General features: G+C 36.7%; 2 protein-coding genes across 11 annotated transcripts in view; both read left to right on the top strand.

Annotated features, from left to right (window-relative positions):
- hecw1a (HECT, C2 and WW domain containing E3 ubiquitin protein ligase 1a) overlaps positions 1 to 5,198 on the top strand; it is a 78,333-nt gene extending 73,135 nt beyond the window's left edge. For all 10 annotated transcript variants that reach the window (XM_055181979.2, XM_055181975.2, XM_073863621.1 and 7 more), the window contains 2 exons: positions 3,223 to 3,421; positions 4,507 to 5,198. In XM_055181979.2, coding sequence (XP_055037954.2) covers positions 3,223 to 3,421; positions 4,507 to 4,618 — 311 coding nt within the window. In that variant the 3' untranslated portion in view covers positions 4,619 to 5,198. The remainder of the gene's footprint in view (positions 1 to 3,222; positions 3,422 to 4,506) is intronic.
- Positions 5,199 to 8,718: 3,520 nt separating this feature from the next.
- Positions 8,719 to 17,723, top strand: part of stk17a (serine/threonine kinase 17a) — a 34,661-nt gene continuing 25,656 nt past the window's right edge. Inside the window, exon 1 of the mRNA XM_073863861.1 lies at positions 8,719 to 9,220. Within this exon, the coding sequence (XP_073719962.1) occupies positions 9,066 to 9,220 (155 nt within the window). The 5' untranslated portion in view covers positions 8,719 to 9,065. The remainder of the gene's footprint in view (positions 9,221 to 17,723) is intronic.

The raw sequence follows: 17,723 nt of genomic DNA, 5'->3' as shown, positions 1-17,723 counted from the left end.
GGTTATAATAACATAAAAAATTCAAATCCATAATTTGATTTCCAAAGATTTATTATAAAAACTGATTATTTTTTCAGCAAAATGAAAGAAATCTTTGACAATTTTTTTCTTTTCAAAATGCCATAAATCTATATGGAATCAATATATAAATGTGCATTTATCTTTGCCATGTTATATTCATTTATTTGAATTGTGGTATACACTGATTAAAAAATAAACATTAATGGCATTAAACAAAACATTTACTTTGTCATATTAAGAACACTGTCATTGCTGCTGTCATCCTTGGGACGTCATCGCTGAACTTTTTTTTTGACAGGGATCAGCTTTCAAATGTTTTGGTCCTGCTCGATTTTCGTTGACTTCGAGTAAAATAATGTAACGTTTTTCATAAGATCCTCTGAGGGTTAATGTGTTAGCATGACAGAAGCTTGATGCTGCCAGGAGAACAAGCAACAGCCGGCATTTTTCTGTCTCCTAAGTGCCTCTCACGTAAATTATTAGATTTTGATGGCTTGCGTTTCATCCCAGCACAGAAAACCACCACAGGTTTATCAATGCCATCAAAATTATTATTTTGTTTTTGTTTGTTTGTTGATCACAAAGTACAAAGTAGATGAGGAAAACTAAGAATCTGTGTATATTCAAAGTGCCGCCATTGTTGTTTACAATGCGTGGAATGGTGCGCTGTGATTGGTTGAGCGGATTTATTGAATTCTGCAGAGAAGGAAGACTGGCGTTTATCGCGGCTTAGGAAAAAAGATGACATAATAACACGGCGGAAATCAGATTTTATGTAAAATTAAGAATTTACTTAATACTACTTTAATACTGACCTAATACGATACTGATTTTGGAACCAAACTCTTCATATGTTCTGTAGTATATGAACATCGTATATTTTTTAACCGCTATATGCTCACCTGACCCAGATTAGTCTTTAAACTTTCAAATACTCTGCTGTGATTGCATTTCAGATTTTGTTGGATCAATAAGATTTCATCTCACCACTAATGCCAAAACAAGTATCCCATCTGTTTATATTACAGTTTTTTACCCTGAACTGAACTGTTGACATTGAAAGCATAACGGGTGAACCATGTAGAATTTCAAATTACCCTGCAGTTTAGTGGTTTCATATTGTCAAGATGACCTCACTTGAATCTTGCATAGCCTATGATGTGTCAACCTCCGTTCAGCTGCAGTCAGATAGACACCCTTGAAGGGCCTCTATTTTGGGGGGCATTTTCTTTTCTCTCATTTTCTATCTGAACCAGGTGCAGACATCCCCATATGGCAAAAAAATACATTTCTCTGGCCAAAATATATTTTAAATATATGCTAAATAGATTTTGTAGAAAGTAATGCTAAACTGAATATATTTTTGAATTTGGAAATATATTTGGTTTTAACCTTTATATTTAACATATATTTAAAATATATTTTAAGGGCAAGCAAATACATTTCTAATTTTACATCCCATATGCCAAAAAATATATACAAATATTTTACATATATAATAAATACAAGTAAATTTGTAGAAGTATATTTTCGAAAGTGAAAATATATTTAATTTAAACCTTTTTAAAATTGTTTCAGGTTTGTAACATAAACAAAGTTTTTCTTCCAATACGAAGTGAATATATATTTCCTTGGATTGAAATATATGGGCTAAATATATTTTTTAATGTTTTACAATTTTTTTATTTATATACATACAGATAAATATACAAAAAATGTCCAAAAAATATATCTGTGAAAAATATATTTTTGTAAACACATTCCAAAATATATTTTAGCAAATATATTTTTTGGCCATTTTTTTGTATATCTTGAAATATATTTAAAAATATATTTTTTTTTTGGCGAATGGGTCTATCTATTTTTGGCTAGCCTACACATTTACAAGTACATTTGTGATGAGGTGGCAACCTAGAGTATATTGTCACCATTCTGACTTTTCCAGAAGGTTTCACTATTGGCATCATCACAGTGAAGTCTATCCCAGAATGCAGTGTGAATGAAATCCATAAAAATAGCAACTAAGTTGAGAGGAAAGTAGACAAGGGGTTGCCAAACTTTTATTTTTTTAGGACCCTCATGGGGTATCTCAGGACCCACCCCAAATTTTATGTAAAGGAAAAATGGAAAAAAAAACATGTTTTATGTTTTTTAAAGGTGTTTTACTTTCCTTGTCATTTCTTGAATGGAATGTGAGTTTTGCAATACCAAAATACATTATGGTATATCATATCAAAATGCTTGCTAGTCATAATTTGGCAGTGGCGGCCGGTGACTTCTCTTTCGAGGGGCGCGAATTTGAAATATGTGTTCAGAGTGTCATGTGTGGCTCGTCATGTCAAAATATGTGTTCGGTGCACACGCGTCAAAAGGGTTTATGATAAAAGAGACGCTCACGTTCAAAAAATATTCTGATTTAACATTAAACTCTGTTTACACATGAGATTAAGCGAGTATCTGGCAAACATGAGCGTCCCTTTCAGTGGCGGCTCGTGACTGCTCTTCCGAGGGGCGAAAATTTCAAGTATGTGTTCGGAGTGCCATGTGTGTTGCTCGTGTTTTCAAAATATGTGTTTGTTGCGTCATGTGAACCATGTGCATCACGTGTTTTGTCAAAATAAGTGCCTGCTGCACACGCGTTAAAACCGTTTATGATTAAAGAGACACTCATGTTTACAAAAGACACTCCCTTAACACTAAACTCTGATAACGGATAAGATTATGCAAGTATCTGGCAAACGCGAGTGTCTCTTTTATCATAAACACTTTGGATGCGTCTGCAGCAGGCACTTTTTTTGACAAGACACGTGATGCACATAGGATCACTCGACGCGCAGAACACATATTTTGAAATGACGAACCACACACATGACAGGCTACATACATGTTGTGATAAACTTCGCATTGTGCGCCCTCAAAAAAAGAAGTCACTGGCCTCCACTGGTCTCTTTTATCATAACCCCCTTCGAAGTGTCGTATTTTGAAATGACGCGTGATGCACATATGTTTACATGACGCGCCGAACACATATTTTGATATGATGAGGCACACCCATGACGGGCTTTATACCTTTTTACAAGCTTTGCATCGTGTGCCCTCAAAAAAGAAGTCACCGGCCGCCACTGTTATGTAGACTAAACTGTTTTTAGTGACATTCAACGTGACCCACCTTTAACTTCACTTATCTCCACCACCCTCCAGGTTATCATAATGGGCACATTGTAATGCGATGGTTCTGGGCTGCGGTGGAGCGTTTCAATAATGAACAGAGGCTGCGTCTGCTGCAGTTTGTGACTGGCACATCCAGTGTTCCCTATGAGGGTTTCGCAGCACTACGCGGGAGCAACGGCCTGCGACGCTTCTGCATTGAAAAGTGGGGAAAGATCACCTCTCTGCCAAGGTATAGTACTGTGAAAGATAACACAAAACATGTAAATAAATAAGAGTAATAAACTGATACATTTACGCTAGTAAATTCATAATACATGAGGTAGGCAAAGTTTTTAGGGTTGGTGTTACAGACCTGATAACATTTTTGTCAAAAGCAATTTTCTTTCCTGAGCTTACATTTTTTAAGAAAGGGAGCTAAGGTGAAACAAGCTCGGACAAGAATTTGTGCACCTATAAACAAAATCACTTACATACATATTTCCCATGAGGGAAAGCCACTCTTATTTTAAATGCATATTTTTGCTAAAGGTCAAAAATGTATGCCTTTTTTATAATTTTTAGACTTGCAAATAAAGTTACCTGAGAATACAGAATGAAATTTCACTGTCAGACTCGGATGCTCACTCAGGGTTGATTTGCATCCGATGTTTCACCTTGAAATTCCAATGCACCTTGTACTTTTGGCAAACAGGAGGCAACACGGATCAAAGCCTGGTGCTGTCAGCGCTAAAGCACAGGCTCATATTTCTCTGTCAGGTTGAGAACGGCTTTGAATTTGACATTGTGTGTACACAGCGTCAGCAGACAGAGCTAAATAAGGACAATGTGATGGATAGGACACAGATGCCTCACTCAGCTTCAGAATTTCACATGGTTTGTCAGTATGAATATGGGGTTTTTGCTTTGACAGGCACTGATGATGTACTTAATATCCAGTGGACTAAAAATACAGTTTAAAGGACATTTAAGCTCTATTCCAAAACCTACATCAGTGACCTTCGTAGTGAAGTCATTGTTTGTCTCATTCATGAAGACCGCAATCCCAGAAGGCATTGTGACAAGGTCAGAAAAATCCATCAAAGATTGCTGACCCTGTCCAAAAAGCCACCTGGTCCTTCGATTTGGTAAAGTCTCATATACTGTTGGATAATGGTCCACAGTGGGCCTTATAGTTGGATTGGTGTGTGTTCGGTACAAATAGGAATGCACGTAAGTGTACTTGTAAGGTTCAATTTTTGTTATACAGTATGCTGCCTACGCCAAGACGTGGCAGGTAAACACATTTCAACCTTTGACCTTTTTTGTCTCTTTCAGGGCACACACATGCTTCAATCGTCTAGACCTGCCTCCTTACCCATCATTCACCATGCTGTATGAGAAACTCTTAACCGCTGTGGAGGAGACCAGTAGCTTTGGACTAGAGTAAAGACATGCAGGGCACCTACAGTTTTTTTATAAATCTATTACATTTTCAATAACTAAATCCACAAGGGACTTTATAGAGATTTTTAAAGAAAATATATCCTTGGATTTGATGAAATGTTTTGTTTAAAATGACTAGCATGTTTCTGCACCAAAAACACAAAATAGATATTGTATACTGTATAGTATTCAGTCATTGTGAAAATATGATGGCAGGACCGTTACTGTATGTATGCAATAGTAAAAACTCAACTTCAGCCTACTGGAGAGACCGAGTAGCCACTGGGTCGTATTTGTCTCCGGCGTAACTTTGCCGGTTATGCATCATCACAGTACCCTCTCTCTTAGATTGTTGCAATGCACACCAACTGTAAAGTAACATCTGCTATGACGTCCAACACCTTTCCTGGCTCTAATCTATTTATCAAACTCAAAAGAACTGCAAATTGTTTACTTTTACATTACTTTTAGAGATTTTGTATTGAGGAGCTACTATACAGTAGCTACTACAGATGCTTCCCAAATGGTGACCCTTAAAATCAAATTCTGGTATAACACACATCAAAGTTTGATTTTACATTGATTTTATGATCTTACTTTCAAACATATCATGGTTATATTTTCAAACAATGTTCTTTACATTATCATGGATTATTTTATGCAGAAAATAGTACAAGCATTTAGCTCCACCCACTGAATGCAGATGTGTCCAATATTCAACACATTTTATGTTCCTTACTACCCATAATGCACTGTGTCTCGCTGATTTTCTTCATTGGCTACTAAATGCTCTTTACACTACAAAATGGGACAGACCTTATGTCTGATTTATTCACTGTCTATGTTTGAAATGGAATACTAGCATACTAGTTACTGCTGTATATTTTAGCATGTAAAATGGTACATCATGTACAAAAATTATACTATTTCAAACAGTAATATGCTTTAGTATGCAAGTTCTAAATCATATTATAATTCAGTGAGAGGTTTCCATGTAAATTCACAATAAATTGAATCATATTTAAACATAATATACTTGTAAACATTAAATACAATATATTTATATTATTACATATAACCAGCGAATGAATCTCAAATATATGTCAATGTCCTCCTTTGCACAGTATACATAGTATTTACTGCAGAAGTACTACAGATGGTATGATAGTATGCTATTTCGAACATTGCATTGTGACTCCAGTACGTTTAAAGGGGACATATCATGAAAAACTGACTTTTTCCATGTTTAAATAATAGTTTAAATATCCGTAGTGCTTCTATCAACCTAGAAAATTTGAAAAAACTTAGAAATGCTCTGACAGCATGTGAAAAAATAGGTCATTGAAATTTGGCTCCCCTTGTGATGTCAGAAGGGGATAATACCGCGCCTTAATTTGCACTATCCAACCACGGCACTGCCATTTAGTGCATGATCAGATTTGTTTTATTTAAAACGACACACCCAAAAACAACTTCACATACGTACTATGAGGACACCAAAGATTTATTTGACAGCTTAAAAAAGTCTTGTGAAATGTCTCCTTTAAGAAGATGCACCTTACACCAAACTCATAATTTTATTTACTGATTTAGGAGTGTCGATGTTAAACCCAACTTCACTTACCTCCCTTTCTCTGGTCTGCTAATATGCTGAGTGCTTAAGTTTAAAATAGGAAGTACACATGGACACACAATTGACGTGGGTGATGTAACTGACTTTACACTGAAACCCAATTAGCAACAAAGCTAATCAGATACCAGGGTCTGTCTGGCCAAAGAAATAACCCATGAACTGTTTCAACAATGCCTCCAGTTTTTTTTTAGGGCCTGGGATGAATCGTACTTAAACCTTAGTTGTAAGATTCATTATTCTTAATGCAATTTATTTTGTTGCGAAGTCATGGACGTTAAGATCTCACATTTCATTGGATCTTTTTATTAACCAGTTGGTAAATATTATAATGTATTGTTCCACAGCTTCAATTGCAATTTGCAATATTCATACAAATACACACTCTGAAAATGATTAGTTGACTTTAATAAAAAAAAAAAAAAATGAGAAAATGTTTGGCTTTAAAAAAATTAAGCAAGCAATTTTTATACAATACGTATCCTCTAGTACACATATGCAACCACATATATCAAAACAACTTTATGTACCAGAGGATACGTAACAAAATGAAATTTAAGTCAATTCATTATTTTACAGTGCAGGTACAGTATAATGACTTCACTTGTAAGTGCTTTAAATGGTTAATGGTTTAATCATTCCTAATCATTATAAAATGACTGATTAACAACATAAAACACTTGATCTTTATTTATTTTTTATTGTTAATTATTTTACGTGCCATGAGCAAAAATTTCACTGTAAAATAGTTTTTTTTTTTTTTAATACAACCATTAAAACGCATCATTCTTATGGTGTATTATTTACATTAATGCATTGGCAGACACTATTATCCAAAGGACCTAGAGTTTGAATTACAAGGTATACATTCTTATCAATATGTTTTTTTTTTTTTTAGACCTATGACACTGTTGCAGTATGGTGCATTGATATTGTCCTGAATAACGTAACTGACTTAAAATGGGATGTAATTGAATTTAAAGAAAGTCTGTTTTCTTAGGGGTCCACCTTTTGGAAGGTTGTACACTTCAGTTAATTTGTGGATTAAACTGTGTAATGCTTGTTTTAATGATCTTTAACAGAAATTGTAAGGTAATCATTTGCTGTTGTTTACTGTTGAGTTCTTGTTATATTGATGTATTTATATCATTTTTATTTGTTTGCAGTTTTGTATTTTCTATTCTTTTTGTATACAGCTACTGTATGAGTTCAAAATTATGCTTATACAAAACCCCATACCTGCAATGAAGAATGATAATGTTATTATTTGAAATATGTAAGTAGATTCTGCAAGAAGACAAATTACTGTCAGTCTTGTATTTCTGACATCAAGTCCATCTCTTCTACACGAGCAGACTTTGCTTTTTAACATTTGTGGGCCTTTCTCCTTGCTTTCTTTTTGGCCCACACTGTATAAATGTCAATAAATTATCCCTTCGTAATACTTTGCTTAACTTGCAAACTGTACACAGAGGACTGGAAATTATTTGAAAAATAGGGGACACATTAATCATGGCTACTGATAATCTCCGCAAAAGTGGGGAGAACATAATAGTTAAATGATGGGTTGTTGGTAAATCCCTACTGTACATACAGTGCCAATACACAAACTTGAAGTCATCATTACACAGTTAAAACACTAGAGGGCCTCACCCCATGGTCTTAAGTATTTTTAGAAAGCACAAGCTGTTTGTGTTTTGCTGACTTTAGATGGTTTTGAAAATAAATGCATGCTCCCAGAAGAAAACCAAATCTTGACAATATAATTAGTTATTTTGATGTCACCAAAAGATGCATTTATTATCTTTTGACATTAAATTTTGTGAATAATTAACATCTAAAATACTTAAAGGTATATGGTTAAGCTTTAAAGGTGTTGTAACTGAAATTCCCATAACAACAATTAATGTAAAAGAACTATACTCAAATAAATATTTTAGGTAAATGTTTATGCGTGTGTTTCAGGTTTGGTTACCTTTGTGGAAACAAATGTGCCTTTAAATCGAGTAAAATATAAAATCAGCTACATTGAGGACACTTTTATAATAGAGATCCAAATCCTGACAACAGCTTGATCAAGGGATTAAATAATGTTATATAATCTAATAGCCAACATTGTATGAACCATAAGGAAAATATACATGATGAATTAAATAATTTTAAAATTATCTGAAATAAGTTATGTTAAAAAAAAAAATTATGTTTAGGAGGGTCGGCACATTATAAGCTCAAAACATTAAAATGTAACGTGTCATTAAAGACAAAAATATATATTTTCTATAACGCACAGGAACCCAAATACGTTTAATTGTTTGAGAACCCTCTCAAAGTTCCCAAAGTTACATTCAGTCTATTTATACATGCATGAGTGACTTTAATTAATTAATTGATTGATGTCACACAAGGGAAACCTCACTCCGCCCACTGGCGTATTCTCGAGTGTGATTGGTGTACAGCCTTGCCATTCACATCCGTTACCACGGCAACTGAACTCAGAGGAGTCGCTTGCTCGGCTTCGGTTGAATCGCTTTCAAGCAAACGAGTGGTGGAGAGCTCCTCTCATCACCTTCTGAACATTAAACTCAAACATTTTATCCGTCAGCTAAGAGGAATTTCAGTCGAAGATGAACGCGTCAATACTTGTGTTTTTAGATACGTTTCCATGTTCGTAATTTTAGGTGAACATTCAGCAAAGATAACCGTTTTATTAAGTGAGGTAACTTAGACGCAAAATTGGTTGCTCCGGGTCACCTGTTTGACTGGGTTTCAGGTAAAACAGGTACAGGTGAAAAACTTAACAAAATAACTTAAAACAGCAATTATGATTCCCGAATGTCCTCGGGCTACGGAGTCCAGTCAAGTTCGGTTTGAGTCCGGTCAGAACCGCTCCGGTTTACTGCGCGAGATCAGAACCGCCATCAGGCGCGAGACGTTCACCGAAAACTATGACATCATTCCGGGCAAAGAGCTGGGCAGGTATGATAGACATTCACACACTTATCCGTCAATAAGTGTTTGTACATGTGTGTTGTGTTAGTTTGTCATGTGTAGCCTATGTGTCTAATTTATAATATTATACAACTGTCAGAGCAATATTATTTGTCTTCCATTATAGAAATTAAAGTTTTAGAAGTTAGTAGTGTCTTTTCAAAACTAAATGTGATCCATTTTGACAAAGTAAAACCACAACATGTATCAAACAATTTGTTCATTGATACAGATGTATTTCTCTTCATTTAAATGGCTTGTCCTGACTTAGGACAGCTAGGCTTAAATGTCTGTCCATTGCAAATGTGTGCATTCTGTGTTATCATAACTCCTTATCATCTTTATGCCATTGCATGCATTTATTCTCATCTGCAATGATATCCATACTGAGAATAAGACATTTCTAATGCATGGCTTAAAATAAAGTAATACTGCATTAAAATGACTTGACAGAGAACGTCTATTCATTGTGAAATATGTTTAATGAAACACTCAATAAATGGTTGCTGGCAATACAGTAATGTATGAATTATAAAGCTGGATCGCTTGATCGTAAAACAGGATAATTTAATGTCCACTGCTTAGATGCCAGGGCTTAGTGGTTTTAAAACCGTAAGTAAGCGATACAGAGCTCTGTGTTGTTGGTGGGTGTCCCTGCACTATTTGCCTTGCAAATATTTTGGGATGTGTATTACTGATAGATGTATGCAAACCAAGCAACATGTTATCTGTTGACCCTTTAATTTTTTTCAATATTAAAAAAGTGTTGTTTAATCTATAAACGGATACATTTAGCTTTTGCATGACAAATGAAAGTTAGACGGGATGCATATTTGAACACCCCACTTTAGTCACTAGCCAAACTTTAAAAATTAAATTGGTGGGCTATCTGATCCATTTGTTTGCAAGACGTATCAACATTAATGGACTGTAGATTGAAAGTGCATCTGTCTAAATGTCTGCCATCAGGTGTGCAGTTTAAGCCAAGCAATTTCACCTGAGTACACTTGTAGGAAGCAGGAGTCCATATTTAATGTTTCCCTAGTTAAATTTCCACAATTCAGTTCGGCAATGCATGACGTCACCCATTAAAAGTGAATGGGAAGCATTAACGCTTACGCCCTGTGTGAATGCAGGCTCCTTAATTGTCTTTATTTAAATCATATCTTAAAACGTATCTCTTTTTCTTTGGCGTTTTATACCTGATGCTGACATTTTGTTTAATTATGTCTTATCTACTTTATATTGTCTTACTATGTATTGATTTTATTCTTTGTAAAGCACTTTGGTAAACTTTGGTTGTTTTTAAGTGCTCTATAAAGTTTGATTTACTCATTGCTTTTTGTTTTGGCTGAAACCGACAATGCCATTTTTGGCTGAAATTTCGGTACATCCCTACTAGTTAGTATTTATAAATGAGATCCCAAGATGTAACGCTCTTTGGCCAGGCCTGATGTTTGGAGGGCATAATCACTATAAGTCTCTATCCAGTATGCAAGATGATGTTTCAATATGCCATTACTTATAACTTTAAAAAAAAATCACTCATTGCTATTTATCAGCAAAACATTGCCACTGATTTTTGTCTTTCAAAAGCTTTCCTGCTGTGATGTGTCTCTGTACATAGCATGAGGTGAAATCGGAGCAGTCCTGCGGTTTCTAGATGCTCAACTGTGGAAAATTGCAGGGCCGCTACACTGCATTCCTTTGCCACTGTGCTTTGGGAACACCCAGCCCTGACGGATCAGAACCAGTACTTTACCATTGTGTGTGGACACAGGCCAAGTGCTTTAGATCAACAAATGCCTTCACTATGCGTGTATGCACGCTTCAGATTTAAGCCTTAGATACTTGATGGGAAGAGGTCTATGTAAAATGAGAACTGTAATTTGCGTTCAAACATTTGGGCGACACTTTATCCTTTTGCATCTGACGTGCCAAGTTTCTTAATACTGTGTCACAAATTGGTCATGGCACCGTGCCATTTACAGTTTGCTGCAGTTTGAAAGAACAATGTTCGCTCTTATCAGCTATGAACTGGAGCATATGCATGCCCCTGTTAATGGCATCACTAGATTTTTTTTACTTTGCAAACAAAAAATATGTGATTTTTGTTTGTGTCTGTGATGTTCTGGTTGCTACCGTAAATATGCCTTGACTCTTTTCTTCAATATAGGTTGTGTATGTTGTATATTTTATCCCCTTTTAAAGGTCCATTTACACAACAACATTTTCAACTGAAAACTTTTTTTGCATTTTGGGGATGAGTGAAAAGTGACGAGCTGAGCATTTCTTCGTTTAAAATTTTCCAACTCTGGGTGCTCAGCGCTGAACGCGGAAAAACGAAGAGCGCCGGACCGCCCGTGCTCAGGTCAGACAAAACTTGCCAGCTGCATTTTTTAAAAGCATGGCGCTTCCTTTGGAACCGATTTAAAACATACGCCTGCCACAGCCGTAAACGCCTTCGTGTACATGCCCCTCTTACATGACAAAAGGAATATTAGGGACTTGAAAATGTAAACTCTTAAAAAATTGTTTAAAGTACAAGATTTTGAAAACTTTCTTTTTCTCTGTGTAAACTACAAAAACACAATTATTATATATTTGTTATACTGTATTGTTATATTACTTGCAGTAATTAGGTATATTATTGTTTTAATAGAGAATCAAATAAGTTAGTACAACAAATATTTCTTCTGCAAAGAGAAATTTAATATGCCTTAGCTTATGTCTGTTAAAAGTAATGAAAATAAAACACTTCACTTTATTGTATGAATAAAAAATACACGCATTCGTGTAGGGGTGGGCGATGTGGGAAAAATATCATATCACGATTGGTTTAGGCAAAATCACGATTTTATCACGGCATGTTGTTTTTTTAAAATGCAGTCCTACAAGGTAACAAATATGTGCGCGGAAAGTGCACGGACAGTACGTACAACAGTGCATCCACGAGAAAATATTGAGACGGGACACTTCACTACAATCAATTACACAAAGGAAATAGACAGCATTTGCACAAACACTATGGTTTTCTCCTCTTTTATTTTCAATTCTTCTTTTAATGTACTTGAAATGTTGCAATCAGTGATGCCCTGATGGCCTGGTAGAGTAATAATTTGAATAAGAAATCATTTGTATTGCGAATATGTCAGAACATGGCCATCCGCGCGTAGCCACGGTCAGTATACTTTAAAGCAGTATACTTCGGCTTGCACGCGTCTGCGTAAAAGGTATACCCAGCCCTTATTTCGTCTTCATGTAGCCACTTGTCGTGTACTTTATGTAGGCACGACTCGCGATACAATGATGTTTCCGAAAAAGACACTTAATCGTTCATGATCAAATATCGTCATATCGCACACCTCTACATTCATGATAGATATGTGTTGTATACGCTGTTTGATGGGAATGTAAAGACGCGTCACGCTGTTAGGACTAGGGGTGTCAACAATAATCGATTCGGCAATGCATCGCAAAGCGCGCATGCACGATTCAGCATCAATGCAGCAAAGTGCCATAATCGATTATGTCACTGTTTATTTTCTGGCCTCGAGTGGACAATAAAGTTGTGAAGTTTCAATTACTTCCATGAGCATAACAACAACAATCAAGATGGCTGAGGCGGAGAGAGATGACCGTGATAGATGGGTAAATAAAAAATGCACCCTTTTACATGGAAAGTGGACATATGGGCACATTTCGGATTCTATGCAGTTAATGGGAAACTAGACATAGACTAGACTTACGCTATGTGTAAAATTCTCATCTCAGGTATATAATTGTACATTTCTTAAAGCTGCTCAGCTTCCGTTTTTGTTGAGAATAGTTGCACTTGACTTTACTACTTGACTGATGAAAAATTTGCCTTGTTGTGTACAGTAGAATTCTGATGCACAGCAATGCATAGTAGAATCAAATTGAATTGAATCGTTACCTGGTGAAACGTAATTGAATTGAATTGTGAGGGCAGTGCCAATGCACACCCCTAGTTAGGACCAGAGCGGGTCCTCGTAGAAAATACACATATCTCTGTAAAGGCAAAGAGAGAAATGATGACAAAAATAAACAGAAAGATCGGTTTATGAGATCGTCAAAATTAGTGAGTACCGATCGAGTCATTTAATGCCGATGCCAATCGATCGGAGCATCCCTACTGATTAGTCATCTAAATAATTGATGATTAGTTGATTAATCATTCTAATAATCGATCGATTAATCGATTATCAAAATAATTGTTTGTTACACCCCTAGTGTGAATGCACAGCAGTTGTAACGACTTTGAATAAAAGTGTTTTTAGCGTAATTTGAGCTTAATGGATAGTAAGTTATGGTATAGCTTGTGTCGGGTATAATTTTTTGTCATGTGTTGTTTAATTGTGATTTCAGTCTGTGATTTGATGTCTCTGGCCATTCAAGTAAATTGCAGATGCATGATCTGGCCGCCTAGTGGTGCGACTTTTCTAAAGAGACTTTGGTATTATCCATTTTATGGTATTACGTAACTGACAACTGATTATCAAATAATCAGGCTTAGCTTAGTTATTTTGAATATCTCTTTAATTTTGTTTTTGTCAGATGTCAGTTAACTTTGTTATCTTTTAATTAAACTTGTATTCTCTGAGCGCATTTGGAAGGGATGTGTTTACATTGTAGAGATGGATGACACCACAGTCTCACTGTTGTCTTAAACAGCATGTCATCAGCTGAAAATTTCTCACCCCACATAAATCTCATGGGCTCTCTGTGAGGCCCCCATCCCCGCTTGAGTTCTGAGTGATCGCCGGATGTGTGCAGGGTGATTTCTCCACGGGACTTTCCCATTACTTTATATAAGGGCAGTTTTCGGCTTCTTTTTCCCTAAGAATCTCTGATAGCTGAGCGAGATGCCATGACATCATGGCCATTCATGTTGTATGGATCTGAGATCCCAGTGGAAACATCTGTTGTGCACCATGGAAACAGAGAGAGGGTGACAGTGCCGGCGTCTGCATCATCCAAAAGCCTTGTTTGTTATTGAACCCTTTTTATGGTCAAGTGTCAGAAAGTGGCAATGATGTGCTCAGGCAAAGTGCCAATCAAAATTTCAATTGAAAACCATTGAATGGCTGTTATGCATCGAGAAGAAATACAATATTTTAGAGTTTCTGGCTATATGTGTGTACATTTTTCTGTATCTACAACTCACAATAAGGTTTATCAAAAATTTGTCAGGTTTGTCATTTGTTTTTCTCAGGAAACCCACTGTTTAGCAAAATGTGAGGTTCTGAAAGGACGTAGTCAGGTCTCAAAACTGCGTACAAGCTTGCAGATGATGTAATGCCCTTTTCAAAGATAGTTAGAAAATATTTGTCGCTGTAGCCGTGGACCATGTAAACAGGCGCCCCTCGCTCTTCTGTGGTCACATGCCAGAGTTCATTATTCGTCCATGTCATAGACAAAGCAACCATCCACTTTCAAACCAGAAGCCTTTTTTACCCTTCTGTTGGGTCACCTTATTTTTGTTCCCCACCTTTAAGTGCTTCTGTCAAACGGACCATGACTAACTAATTGCCCTGGCTCTCTTACATGTCTAATGCTGATTAATGCAGTCGACTGAAAACCAGCACTTCTCTCGAAGATGTCTTAATAACAGTGTGACCAAAAGCTGGTGTTTAGCTAAAGCACACATGTGCTCACTTGGCAGAAAAATAGTACTTATGCCCTTATGTTTCATACATAAATATGGTCTGAAAAAGCGGAAAGTTACACTACAGGGAAACAACAACATCAGCACCTAATTTCTTTAACAGCTGTTGGGTAAAAGCCTGTGTGTGTCCTATATAGACTAAACCTTTAATAGGTGAGGACTGTTTAATGGCTCCAGATGGTCTTTAGGGTGTGTGTTTTTTGCTGGTCAGCTTGCTGACAACACAGTACATGAAACTTAGACCTTAAGGTAGTTATGCACTCCTAAAACCGGTAAATGGTCAAGTATCCTAAGGTGTTTGTACTGAACAACATGCATTTGATAGGATTGTTTGTTGTTTTTCAAGTGCATGCTATATGACTCAAACACAGTGATTTTTAAATTGATAAGGACTTCCTACTTGTCAAAGAGCCATAATGCATGAAAGAGCTGTGCATGATATTGCCTTTGCCATTCAGAATCAGATTTTTAGTATGAATCACAATTAATCGTTCCAGCCCTATTGTCAAAGGTTAACTTGCAAAGTGGCTTGTTATTATCCAGTGTAAAGGCAATATACTTTATCATTTAGGTGTCAAGTAAAGACCATAGATATTATAGTCAAACCGCCAGTTACAAAAAATGTCCTTGTCAGCATCTATGAATTTGTCACAAGTAGTTGTGACCTCAAAACCAGTTTGACTCCAAAGAAGAGTTCAGGGTTCATAAGGTGCTGTACAGGCTACAGGGAGGCTTTCCTACGAGCTGAAATGTAACTTTACCAGTCTATAAATGCTAGTTAGGGCTGTGCAGTAATGGGGGAAAACATATCTCGGTAATGTTGGGATAAATGGTGATATGCGTTAACTATCACAGTGTTTTCTACAAGATGAAATAAATGTTTACAAGTCAAACCACATGTGTCTCAATTATTCTCTTTTGTTTTTTAAAATGTATACGCTGTACAACATGCAAGCTGGTTAGAAAACGTATACATTTCTGGTAGTTTTTTTGTTGCAAAAATGGACCATATTAAACCATACCAATATTGACTCATTACATATCTCCCAGCAAAAAAAAAAAAAAATTCAATTTATTGCCACAACTCAATTAGTGATAGACCGATATATCGGCCGGCCGATATATCGGGCCGATATTTGCGAGTTTTATGCGTATCGGCATCGGCCGATACATGGCTGCCGTGTTTGCCGATTTTCCGGCATAATTTACAGACAGAGTGCTGGAACCCGCAAGCGATTGCAGGTCATGTGACTAAAAACAACCAACCTTTTTGCGACAACATTGAAAGCTCGGCTTAACAGCTGATCATAGCTGAATAAAGTGGGGTTTTTTCATCTCTATGGGGCGGTTTCCTGGACAGGGATTAGACTAGTCCTAGACTACAATAAATGTAAGAACTGTGCAAACTAATAACATCTCTTTTTAACAACATGCCATTTTTTACATAATTTTTTGATGATGTAAATTGAGTGAGCAAAACCAGTATCGGCTCCAAATATCGGCTCAAGAAAATCGGCAGCCTGTATCGGTCATCGGCTAAGGCTGATGAAACAAAAATCGGTATCGGCATCCGCACTGAAAAATCCATATCGGTCGATCCCTAAACTCAATTTACCACTCAATATACCAGCTAGGGGTGTCGCGGTACATGAAAAAACATCCGAACCGAAACGGTTCGCTTTTCTCGGTTTGGAGCGTGTGTGTGTCACATGGTTCGACGCATGCGCAATGTTGCCCTGGCCCATATGTTACCCGAAGCCTTGTATACTTTCGTCTGGCTCCACAGCGCGAGCCTCCATTTGGGGTAGTGTTTATACTCGACGCACAGACTGGGTGCCGGCATGATGAGATGTCATGCTCGGCTAGATTTGCCTGGAACTCGTGCTTCTTGTGTTGCGGAGCGGCAAAGTTAAAAAATGTGATGTTCACACCGCCAAGCGAAATGGGGTCTCGCACACTCAACACGCACTACCGCCCACTCTGTGTTAGGGCTGTGCAAAAATATCGATACAGCGAACTATCGTGATACTTTTTTTCCACGATAGTGTATCAGTATTTCGATCTCTACTAACTATATATATTTTTTAAAATAATCCCTCTGTGTGCGTCAAACGACCTCCTTCGCCGCTGCTGTAGTTGTCGCTGTCCAGTTGTCTGTCATATACGTCCAATGTCTCAGAAGTTAGCGGGAGTGAAAAAATGGCAGAAAATTTAAAAACAGCTGCAGCTTTCGCTTGGATGCACTTTGGCTTAAAAAAAGAAAAAAAAATCTGCTCTTTTTACATTTTTTTAATAAAAAAAGAAAAAGCATCGCAATGTATCGCAACACGCAATGTATTGTATCGTACCGCAATACATTGTACCATGCCACATGTACCGTGATATGTATCGTATCGTGAGGCTCTTGCCAATACCCAGCCCTACTCTGCGTTGACATCATTTTTGCCGCGCGCACCCTCACGCTCCTGTGGACACGTTGAGTACAAGGCTTTAAAGCTACACTGAAGTTGGCCGTTTGATAAATGCAAGTTAATTTTTCAATTTTATTTATGTCCTTCAAGTTCAATCTTTGTGTGCTAAAAAGGCACATAAGTTCCTGTAGAGATAGCAATACACATTCTCTTTTTTTGCCAAGTAAATGAAAAGCATGTTATCAATATCTTCTCTCTTGCTGTATCAAAATCTCACCTAGCTTTCCTCAGAGATGGTCTCAATAAAGTGCTTAAAGTCAAATTCAGTTTGTGCATGATTACATACTGTATCCTAAATTGTGAATAATTAACCTATATATCATATGCTGAA

The sequence above is a fragment of the Misgurnus anguillicaudatus genome, chromosome 25 (assembly GCF_027580225.2).
Source record: "Misgurnus anguillicaudatus chromosome 25, ASM2758022v2, whole genome shotgun sequence".
Classification (NCBI taxonomy): Eukaryota; Metazoa; Chordata; class Actinopteri; order Cypriniformes; family Cobitidae; genus Misgurnus; species Misgurnus anguillicaudatus.
The sequence above is the reverse complement of the archived record's forward strand: the minus strand, read 5'-3'. Positions and strand labels throughout refer to the sequence as shown.